At 36.0% G+C, this 12130-nt stretch overlaps 1 protein-coding gene across 2 annotated transcripts in view; it reads left to right on the top strand.

Annotated features, from left to right (window-relative positions):
• LOC127152899 (glucocorticoid receptor) overlaps positions 1 to 12130 on the top strand; it is a 77827-nt gene that overhangs the window by 59382 nt on the left and 6315 nt on the right. For both annotated transcript variants that reach the window (XM_051093791.1, XM_051093792.1), the window contains 4 exons: positions 759 to 1037; positions 5304 to 5448; positions 7085 to 7215; positions 10975 to 11132. In XM_051093791.1, the coding sequence (XP_050949748.1) occupies positions 759 to 1037; positions 5304 to 5448; positions 7085 to 7215; positions 10975 to 11132 (713 nt within the window). The remainder of the gene's footprint in view (positions 1 to 758; positions 1038 to 5303; positions 5449 to 7084; positions 7216 to 10974; positions 11133 to 12130) is intronic.

Here is a 12130-nt window from a genome sequence, read left to right as displayed (position 1 = left end):
CAACAAACCGTATCATTAAATTAATCCGACTATGCGCGCATGTGCCCCAGATGCTACAAATATTCATAATTTACTTTGTGCTCATACAAATCACGCAGTTTGTTGCTTAATAACTCTCAGCATGTTACTAGCAGTACTTCAAATCTTCTCTCTGCTGCTCTCTGTAATTGTCAGTAATTTCATGCAGTCCTAGTCAGTAAAAGTAGCATTGGTTTTTATGCTACATAATGAATAAATACGAAATAGCTAAATCATGTCATCGACAAACATTGTCCTATCACACTTCCCTAAAACTGCTGTTTTGAAACAATGTGTATTGTGAAAAGTGCTGTGCAAATAAATTTGCACTTGATTTGACTTGATTTGTTGATTTGAAAATGTTACTTTGTACTTGAAAGTTTCAACTCTTGCAAGTTTTGCTTTTCTGAAGATGCAAGCCTTTTCAACAGTTGAAACTAACATGAATACAAAGATTATACTTCTTACCACTTTGCAGATATGCTTTAAACTAGATTTTCGAAAGATTTCTTTTCTATTCATCTTCGACATCCGTGTCAATGACTCATTTATAAAACCTGCAACAGAAGCTATGAAGATTAATTTCCCAAAGACTGTATCGAGATACAAAAGATAAAAGTGTATTTAGTCACAGATTTAGTCATGCAAGGATCAAGTAACTATGTACCGTTATGCCAATTTTCAGATGAAGTTATTATGCGTTGAGTTATGCATAATCTTATTTCTCCCCTTCGTTTTAGCTCGGAAAAACAAGAAACTGATGCGATTACGTGGTCATTCGACTTCAAGTGAGCAGGCCCCGGCTCCGCCCGATGAGCGCTTGTGTTCGCTGGTGCCCAAAGCCATGCCTCAGCTGGTGCCCACCATGCTGTCCCTGCTTAAAGCCATCGAGCCTGAGATCATCTACGCAGGCTACGACAGCACCATCCCGGACACCTCCACCCGCCTCATGACCACACTTAACCGTCTGGGAGGCCGCCAGGTCATCTCTGCAGTCAAGTGGGCCAAAGCCCTTCCTGGTGAGCCCTCAATATTAGCTGATTTACAGTTAATCATCACAAAAGCTTTTTTGTTGTGTTTTAAATCATTATTTTCCAATTTATCCCTGCAAAGCTGTTTTGAAACACACGTTTTTGTTTTGTTTTGTTTTGATCAATATTTTCAATATTTGATCAATATTTTCCAATTTATCCCCATAAAGCTGCTTTGAGACAATCAGATTTTTTTTTTGTTTGTTTGTTTTCTTTTGTTTTGAATCATCATTTTCTGATTTATCCCTGCAAAGCTGCTTTGAAACAATCTGTTGTTTTTTTTAATCATTTTCTCATTTATACCTGTAAAGCTGTTTTAAAACAGTCTGTTTTATTTTGTTTTGTTTTGTTTTTCTTTTTTGTTTCGAATCATTATTTTCTGATTTATCCCTGCAAAGCTGCTTTGAAACAATCTGTTTTTTGTTTGTTTGTTTGTTTGTTTTTTTATGTTTTATTTTGAATCATTATTTTTCAATTTATACCTATAAAACTACTTTGAATCCTTTTTTTTTTATTTCAGTGCATATTAAAGCTGCATTGAAACGATTCTTTTTGTTTTTTGCTTGTTTTGGTTTGGTTTTGAATCATTATTTTCCAATTTAAAGCTGGTTTTGAAACAGTCTGCTTTGTATAAAATGCTTGTATAAAAGTTTTTTTTGGTTTGGTTTGGTTTGTATTCTCTTCTTCTCCCTTCTTCACTTGAAACGCTACTTCTTGTTGCTTAAAGGTCATTGTGAAGATGTGCAAGCATATTAATTGTGTACTTACAGTGTCAGATGTACCAGTCACTAGATTGTCAGCAGATAGAGACTGCAAAGATGTAGGAGGAATCAGTTGAGCTAGAGGTCTAATGAGCACCTGAGGACGGATTGGCATGCTGTCTGGCCAGAGAATGGAACAAAAAAATATCCCTCCATAGATCTAAACAGAATTAATTGCCAGAGAAAATGAAATGAGCTGCTTTGCTCACCTGCTTATGAGTGCACAGATCTGCAGATAGTATTCAAAATCATAGGGAGAGTGGAGTGATTTGAGCCTGTGGGGAAGTTGAACCACCCATTGTTTCTACGCAACCATAAACAAAACAGGTGACCACACATGTATAAAGTTATCAATTTCCCTTACCCTGTGATGGAGAGAGGCCCTTGGAATAATTGGGAACTACATTTAAGTTTAATTTATTTTATTTTATTTTTTTTGTATGTTAAAGGACCCATGCTTCCTGTGTTTGAACAATTACAGCAAATATGGTAAAATATCACATGTGTTTGTGCCTTAGGAAGTTATAATACGAGGCTATTTTATAGCCTAGCATTAGCCCTAAACTGCTGGATAATACAAGATTGTTGAAGGGGTGGGTTTTTTCTAGGCTTGATTGTTTCATGGGGTGCAGTCTAACATGTGTTAAATGCATAATTTTTCACATAATTTACCTTTATTCTACACCGTTCTATCCATTTTCTGATAAACAATCGGATGATTTCCGGGTTTTGTGAAGCCCCTCTCTCAGAAATACGCAATGGGCTTATATTGGTTAGCTGACCCAGTGTGTTGTGATTCGGTAAACCACTAGAGTGCATTCAGAACACACACCTCTGTCACACCTCTCCCATGCACTCTGATTGTATTGTAAACAATGGCGTCGTCAATATTGCTTATCGATTTGAGCCCGAATGAAACCCAGAGAATATTATTGAGAAGGATTGCGGCAGAACCTGTGCAAGCACGGCTCTTACAGGACTTTTCAGAATGGTGTGTGTTTTTGTTTGTTGTTGTCACATACTTTTAGATACGCTGTGATTTGTAAATGCTACTGCTTATGTCAGCTTTTAATATAACTGTTACGCTTTTATCCTGATTAAAGCTTTAATACAGCAGAATACATGACTGCATTGTAGCAGGTTTGTAAAGTAATTGTTTAATACAAGGGCACAACCGCGGGTCCCCCTTTGGCAGAAATCGTGAACCCGAGGCACCTAGACCGGACCGAAAGGACAGTTTAGTCAGAGCTGAAAGGGGCAGGAGGGCTCGAGAGGGGGTGTGTGAGAGAGAAGGAGAGAGCGAGAGAGAGAGAGAGACACACACACACACACATAGATGCGTGCAGAGCAGAGGGGATGTGCTTCTTTACAACACTGATTTTGAAACTGGTGAATCCATTAGAATCGTTAGAAGACAGAATGAAAAATTATATATGAATAGATTTTTTCATGCACCGCTAGTTTTTATGACATGGCAACAACTCTTCCTCCTCTTGCCTCGCCCCTTTTGTTACATGTTCCCAGGGGCGGAGCTTATGTAAATATCTGGGTTTATGATGTCACCAGCCCGGAAAGTAGCTCGTTGTAGTCCTTACGAGCCATTTTTGTAGGCAGTAAACTGCCATAAATTTCAAAGACAGTATCTCCGTTTCATTGAACTTTCAGCCTTGCAATTTTGCAGATATTATTATGCTCAAACAGCAACATTACACACTAACTAAAGTTAAAAAAGTGAAATCACAATCAACCACCCCTTTAAAATGGTAGGAGTAGGGTAATTTGAGCCAAAGCTTTTGAGTTAAGTTGAGCCAGTGGCTCACCCCTTTCATGATTTCTTATAAAGTATAATTTTTAGTGCTGTCAAATGATTAGTTGCGAATAATCGCATCCAAAATAAAAGTCTGTGTTGGAAAAACACACAGACACATATTTATTTAACAATTATGTATTATACATAATAAATATACAGTGTACATACACATACATTATGTAAACAAACTTTTATTTTGGTTGCGATTAATCGTTTCAGTCGTGTTTGACAGCACTGATAATTCCACTGTGTTTTTTCTTTATATTTCATTAATTTTAGACCAAGTGTATTTTGTTCTGAAAATTTTAAATAGGCCTTGTTTCAGAAAATTGCCCATTAAAGTTTTTTATTTCCCTGCAACATAAGTGGGATATTGAGTACTATTTACTATGTGAGTACTTTTTTTTTACATTCTTTAATCTTTTTTTTTTTAAGATTTTTTTTTTTAGATTCAGATCTAAATCTTTTAAGAAGTCATCCATACATCCATTAAATTATCCAAACCACCTTATTAGATTGATGGGGAGCCACAGGTGGGCAAACACCCTGAATGGAGGGCCAGCTCATCACAAGTCATTTTTACAGAACTTCTCTTCCTTTGAAATGGCATGAAGTGAAAATGCTACATTTTACTTCAGCATAATCAGTGGCACAGTTTAACCCCATGTGACTCAACTTACCCTCTCCCTAGGCTTAATTTACAAGTTGAGCCAAGTCAATTTTTTTTTGGAAAGTCATATCTTGAAAGCAGATCCAAAATGATTATTCCCAAGGATGCACCGCATCCTGAAATTTATGTTCATATTTGATCAAGTTGAACCCATTACTGTCATGCACTCACATTAAACAAACCATAAGTAAAAACTGGTCCTTACCCCTATCGTGTTTCGTTTTGTTTAAATTAATGGGATAGTAGAAGTTTAGGTCCCACACTGTGGACCTCACGGCCAATGGCGTGAGAAAAGAAGCACATGATTTTCTAATCGCTGCAAGCCTTTTTTTTTTTTTTTTTTCTCTTCTCCGCTCTGCTTGTGTGTCATAGGCCTACTGGGCAAAAATACTTGTGGAAGAGGATTACGTAAGAACCACACGCTTGAGCAAACTAATTTCTGTGTACATCCTCTTTAAAAAAGATAACGTTATTCTGTAGCTGTTTTAGCTTTCTGACAACACGAGTAATTCGTTTCAGAGATTTGAAACCATGGCATGTGAAAGTTAAACGACAAAGTGATTGCTCTCTGTTTCCTTACGTGACGAATACATCTGGTACTAATGATTAATTCATTCAATTGGATCTGACATTTTATGTAACAGCGGTTTCATGAACGATTTACAGAATTTGTTCTGCTCCAGTTTCACCAACAAAGCTCAGTGTCCCTGTCAGGTTTTGATGTCAGGAAAGATGATTATGATTCTCAAACAAAATACACAAGCCAAAGAGTTGGTTTTGATTTTAGTGACATCAAAATAAGAACACAGACATTGCATTATCAAGCTGCATCAGACGGTGCAGACGGTGCTCAAAATCAAACTGTTATTACAACCATTTTGCATTTTGAAGCAGTGCTCAAAATTATAATTCTGTGTTTCAGCAAAGATTGCTCTTCATATTATGAACTGTGTTGCTTCTGTAGGAACGTTGAGATGCTGTTTTTTAAGAGTTAATGTCTCTGTCACATTCAGGATTCAGAAACCTGCACCTGGACGACCAGATGACGCTGTTGCAGTGCTCCTGGCTCTTCCTCATGTCCTTCGGCTTGGGCTGGAGATCCTACCAGCAGTGTAACGGAGGCATGTTATGTTTCGCTCCAGACCTCGTCATCAACGAGTGAGTCCACTTTTAATAACCACCTTGGATTGGATTATTGTTTCGGCTTTCAATGACAGATGATGTGGTGTTTAAGATCATGTCTAATCGTAGTAAAATGTCACGTAAGATAAAGGCAGTCAAGTGGGCGTGCATTTAAAACTTAATGTCTCCTTTTCAAAACAATGGAGAACAATTGGTGGAATAGTCTGGGGTGTCGGTGTATTGTCTTTTATTGTACATTAACATTTACATTGTTAATTTATGTAATGTGTGATATAAAATGCCAAAAACTTTTTGTTCAAGGCTGAAAAAAACCCAGACATTTAATATAGGAAATAAAATAGAATACATTATATTTAATATTATATACATTATATACATTATATATAACATTAGATACAAAATATATTTTTAATAATTAATAATTACACTGCCGTTCAAAAGGGTCATCATTTTAAATGCTTTTTAACAAAGTCTCTTATGTCTCTTATGTGGACCCCTTTAAAAAGTTTTTTAACATATTTTAAAATATATTTTTTTCCTGTGAAGCAAAGCTGAATTTTCAACATCATTACTCCATTCTTCAGTGTCAAAAAATCATTCAGAAATCATTCTAATATGCTGATTTATTATTAATGTTGGAAACAGTTGTGCTGCTTAATATTTTTGGGGACCTTTTGGGGACCTATATTTTAAAAAAAAAAAATTTTTTAAAACCTTTTATTCATTACAGAATTAAAGGAAAAATTTCACACTAATAATAAATCAACATTTTAGAATGATTTCTGAAGGATCATGTGACACTGAAGACTGGAGTAATGGCTGATGAAATTTCGGCGTAGCGTCACATAAATAAATTATATTTTAAAATATTTCAACATAGGAAACCAATATTATAAATTGCAATAATATTTCACAATATTACTATTTTTTCTGTATTTTGATAAAATAAATGCTGTCATGATGAGCAAAATCTTAATGATCCCAAACTTGTGAACAGCAGTGCATATATTATTATATATCATTTAATAGTATTATATTTCAGTTGAGTGTTTTCAGTATTTACATTATCTTTGTTATAATGCATTTATATATTTAATGTAGGTGAATTTACAGTTTGTGTTACTAAAATAACATCTAAGCTTTTAAATATTATGTATAATATTTACAAATAAATGAAGAGTTTATTTGCAAAAACAGATTTTTCTACATTTTCAAAAAAAAAACAGGTTTTTTATTGTTATCATGTTTTTATTGTTTTACAGTGTTAGCTGTATTTTTTATTTTTTTTTTTAGTTATTTTTACTTAATCCAAATCCCAACTGCAGATCGATTGAATTGAAATTGAATTATCTATATATTGTAGTATTTTGTAAAAACACTTAAATTATGCATATATTGTTTAGTGGATTATTATAAAGTCTATTACAAATGAGTCCGCATTGATTTCGTAAATATCTTAAGAATACCAGACATTGGACAAAATGTATTTTTACCATTTTTGAAGGAAAAGTTGCAGCTTCTCTGCCACCTCATGAATTACAGATGTTGTATATTTTTTGGTATTACATGCAGTGTAATGTGAGAACAATTAATACGTAACTAGGTAATTAAATACTTGCAGAATATGAATGTTTTTCTGTGTGTGTTAAAGGGAGAGGATGAAGCTACCCTACATGAACGACCAGTGTAACCAGATGCTGAAGATCGCCAATGAGCTGGTCAGGCTGCAGGTGTCCTACGACGAATATCTCTGCATGAAAGTGCTCCTGCTCCTCAGCACAGGTATCAGCAGTCGTCAGAGTCCACAGATTTATGCCACAAATGCAGTCAGTAAAACTTAGCGTACTGAATCCGAAATATTCCTTTAAATATGCAAAATAAGCCAGATGATAACTGGACATCACTTGAACATGCACATAGTGAAGTTCTATAAGAACAGTGTGGAAAGATTATTTTGCATGCATGCAGTCTGTTTTGCTTTCAGAACTATTTTTAAACATAGCTGGCAGTGTGTAATACGCAAACAATTAGTAAATAGCCTGACAAACGGGCGTGCTTACCAATAAGCCACAGTGTTTGTGCACCAGACCTCTCTGTGTTGAAATCCTGCTGTCTCATCTGATAAGAGATCAGGATATAATTGCACTGAGACCGTCAACCTCTGCGGCGCTTTGCATAGGTTCATTCGAGTCTAAGTGTTTGCTTGGGCTGCAATCCAGCATCCCTGGGCCACAAATCCCTGGCTGATACGACACTGATCTGAGCGCCTCAGGGCCAACAGCCATTACATGAAACACATTCACATTTACTTCAGGTTTGCATACTTTCCTTTGCCTTGGATGTGAACCGGCAGGAGTGTCGCAGGGGCGGTTTGTGCCCACACAGGGCCTCGTGCCTCCGGGGCCCTAGCATATAGTCTAGTTTATTTTTATTTAATAACATATTTTTATGAAGTGGTTTTAAGTTGTGTCTCAACATGAAGACATTAGAAAGTTTTTAATTAGCTCTTGAAGAGATTTCCTGTAAAAAATGACAATAATAATAAATGACCTAAATTATGATTTAAAGGAGAAGTCCACTTCCAGAACAAGAATTTACAGATAATGTACTCACCCCCTTGTCATCCAAGATGTTCATGTCTTTCTTTCCTCGGTCGTAAAGAAATTGTTTTTTGAGGAAAACATTTTAGGATTTTTCTCCATATAGTGGACTTCTATTGTGCCCCGAGTTCGAACTTCCAAAGTTAGGGTATGTCGAAAAACTCTGATCGTATTTTCTCCCTCAACTTCAAAATCATTTCAAAATCATCCTACATTGCTGCAGAAGTACCGACCCAGTCTTTGCAAAGTGAACATGCAAAGAAGATCAAACACCCTTAACAAATAAGGTAAAAGAGCGATATAGGATGATTTGGAAGTTGAGGGAGAACATGAGATTGGAGTTTTTCGACATAAAATGAGTCTCTGATGAGTGTGTATGTGACGTTTTAGCTCAAAATGGCCGACAGATATTTTTATAGCTTGTTAAAATTGCCACTTTTAGGGTATGAGGTATAGGGTATGTCCCTTTAAATGCTAATGAGCTGGTGCTCCCAGCCCCCTTTTCAGAAGAGGGAGGAGCTTCAGTAGCTGCCAAAAACAAAACAGGACAATCTCATGCACTGAAAATGTCAGAAACGCAGAAAACATACACGGTTTAAAAGTCATCTGATTGTACTGTCCATAATAAATGCGCGTTTGTGAATTACACAGACGGGGAGCACGGCGTGATAAAAAATAATGACATAGCTGGTCTCATGGTGCCTTTGCAAGCTATCACAAATTTTGTAAGTCCCGCTTGTGATCATGAGTTTAACGAATTCAAGCGGTCGACTTCACATTGCTTTCATATGCAATTTTTAACTACCACATTCCTATTTATGATCATTCTGGTAGCATGTGAAGGCAGCATCAGTGAACAATGGTAGCTTTAGCAATCTGTAAGCAGCCTTACAGAGTGCTGAGAAACACTTTCAGAAAAGCAATTTGGAAAACAAACACGTGGTTCATCTGAAGCTGACGTTCACACATGAAACATCGGTATTGAGCCCTCTTTTAGAATCAATCGCTGCAAAAACACAGCGTTGAACTGACCCTTGTTTTTGAGGCAGTCTGGCGTAAAATGATCTGAACAAACATATAGGGACTTAACCAGTTTTTTCCAGGACATTTCCTTCGAAAATGAAATTTAACCAGTGTCCTCAGATCGAGGGAGTCTATGGAGACTCCTGTGGTGCATCCCAAAACATAACACTTGTAATGCCTCTTTGGCACTGACACCATCTTTTACCATCACCATCTTTGAATAATAATATTTCTGAAGACTGAAATACTAACTACTGAAAATGTAGATTTCTTTTAAATTGTAATAATAATTTATATTGCTTATATTACTATGTTACATTTAAATAAATGCAGTCTTGGCGAGCATAGACTTCTTTCAGAAACATTAAAACTAGGGCTGTCAGTCGATTCAAATATTTAATCTAATAAATTACATGATGTGTCGATTAATTAATCGAAAAATACATATGACTGTGAAAATACCCACAAAAGATCATTTAAAGCTATTTTTGTGTTAAATGAGAAAGTATCAAGTAGACATTCCAATAAGAAACTAATCTAAAAAATTCTGAATCATGTTCAAAATGCAAATTCATTCAGAAACTAAACAGCGCTGTATTGGTCGGAGACACGCAACAATTCTGCTGTGGCTTTAAAGGTCATATGTTCTCTGCAAAATTGAGCAAAATATCAACTTCTTATTTACTGACCTGTTGTATAAAATCACATTTAAGCTCATAATAGATCAGGACAAAATCAGCATTCGTATCATATTGCTCTTTCTTCCTGTGTGATATTGTGTGATATGTGATATATATAAATATGAAACAAAACACATACAGGGGCGTTTTTTTTTTTTTTTTTGCACCAATATATTGAATTTTAAGGCATAGCTGCATTGATGGAGTTGTTGCCCTGCATCATGTTTGTCAACAGTCAACTATATGATATATATGTATATATATATATATATATATATATATATAAGATGGCGTTGCGGTCTGGGGGCGGGGCCAAATATTTTAATCGAATTATTTTTCATAATAAATGAAGTTTACGCGTTAAACTGACAGCCTTAAAACATCTTAATGACTCCAAATGTTTGACTGTTAGGGTATTTTATTTCCCCTGAATGCAATGAAAGATGTGGCTTTTGTGCACTTTAGGAACTGGGCTGCCTCAGTACACAAGAGCTCATGAATCAGAGCATCCTGCAAAAACCAGTGAAAATGGTGTGTCACAAAAAACATTAAGGAAAAAAATGTGAAAACATAGTAGAAAAGGCACAAACACACTCATAACCATTCACTGAGCAATAGGAATTTCACCAGGGAGATGGGTCCAGTTACGCTTTTGCAAAACAAGCTTTTTATATTTCCAAGTTTTTCACACCTTCAAAGCGAATCTTATACTGATGCAGATCTTCACAACATTTTGCAATTATCGTGATTACAAAATGTCAGCTTCAATATGGCTACATGTTTATTGCACTGAGAAATTAAGTTTCTATGACAACGCTTAAAAAGGCAAACTCCATCCTTGTGCTCAGTCTTGTTGAGCATAGCAAAATACTTAATTGACCTCCTTGTGCTTTTGGAAAACATTTAAGACAGAAGAAAGCGCAGCAGCAAATAAAATGGCAAATAGAAATGCTGTTTCGATGTCACGTTGGTCAGGTCTGACCTTTAGTAAAACTTGATTGGCGTTTTTACTCCGTAACTGTTAATTAGAGCAATTCTGACGTCAGGTGATCTGTGAAATGCTCTGTCAGAGCTCTCTCCAAAGTCAAAGCCTTTTTTTAGTATTTTTGCATGTGGCATTTGTTTAATTCGGACTGTTTAATGAGATGCAGAATTTGCTTCTCCTTGAAATATTTTCTTGATTAAAAAGCAATAATCTAAAGTCAAATGTCTCATCCTGACCTGTTCTGTTTCCACAGTACCAAAGGACGGCCTTAAAAGCCAAGCTGTGTTTGATGAAATCCGCATGTCGTACATCAAGGAGCTGGGCAAAGCCATTGTTAAACGAGAGGAGAACTCCAGTCAGAACTGGCAGAGGTTCTACCAGCTCACTAAGCTTTTGGATTCAATGCAGGAGGTAAGCTGGCATCTCTTACAATTAGCAAACACAAATAAGACACGTAACTGGCAGATGCTTTTATAGCGTCTACAAGAATAACACGCTATGCAAGACAACGTGCTTTATGCAAGGGTGTAAACGTTTGGTCGGCACATTGCGTACATCGTACATTGTGATGAGGCAGAATGCCCAGTCTTGTTCCTCGAGATCTAACTTCCTGCAGAGTTAAGTTACAACCCTGCTCTAACACATGTGCCTGTAATTATTAAGTGTTCCTGAAGATCTTAATGAGCTGGCACACATGGGTTTGATTAGGGTTGGAGCTCCAGGAACAGCTTCGGGCACCCCTGTGTTAAGAAATACATTCAGGTGCTGGGTAGTAACTGGTTGCATGTGATCTGGATTGCATAATCAGATTACAGTTACTTTCGTATAGATTACATGATTACATATTTACACAGTGGCCCTAATTCTTCTATTTTATCTTAAAAAATTCATTTGTATGCATTTGGAAAGTCTTCCAGTTTTATGGAATTGCACACACCAGCTAATAGTCAGGTGACTATTATTACACAGAAAATGGGACGACCACACAAATAGTTTTAATTTGACATTTGATGACCTCACGAACCCCACTTTGGGAAACCTTGGCATAATGCAATGTTCGATGCAGTTTTTGATATTGAATAACAAAAAAATTTAGATTATTTTTTTAAGAGTTAGTGCAAAAGTAATCGAAAAGTACTCACATTTACATTTGGTTAATACATTACCAAATATGTGTAATCCAACAGATTATGTACTAACTACAATTTCCATTATTTAATTAGTAGTTAATAATGGACATTAAGTTGTCAGTAATAGGGCTGTCACTAACATATATTTTATTAATTAAGTAATCTGTCGATTATTCTGACGATTAATGGAGTGATCGGACAGTTGTTATTCTTTTTTTGTAAAATAGACCTGAGTGAACAATAGCCTTTAAAATGACTTAAAATACCAGGGTTTCCACA

This window comes from Labeo rohita, chromosome 21, assembly GCF_022985175.1.
Source record: "Labeo rohita strain BAU-BD-2019 chromosome 21, IGBB_LRoh.1.0, whole genome shotgun sequence".
Taxonomy (NCBI): domain Eukaryota; kingdom Metazoa; phylum Chordata; class Actinopteri; order Cypriniformes; family Cyprinidae; genus Labeo; species Labeo rohita.
The sequence above is the reverse complement of the archived record's forward strand: the minus strand, read 5'-3'. Positions and strand labels throughout refer to the sequence as shown.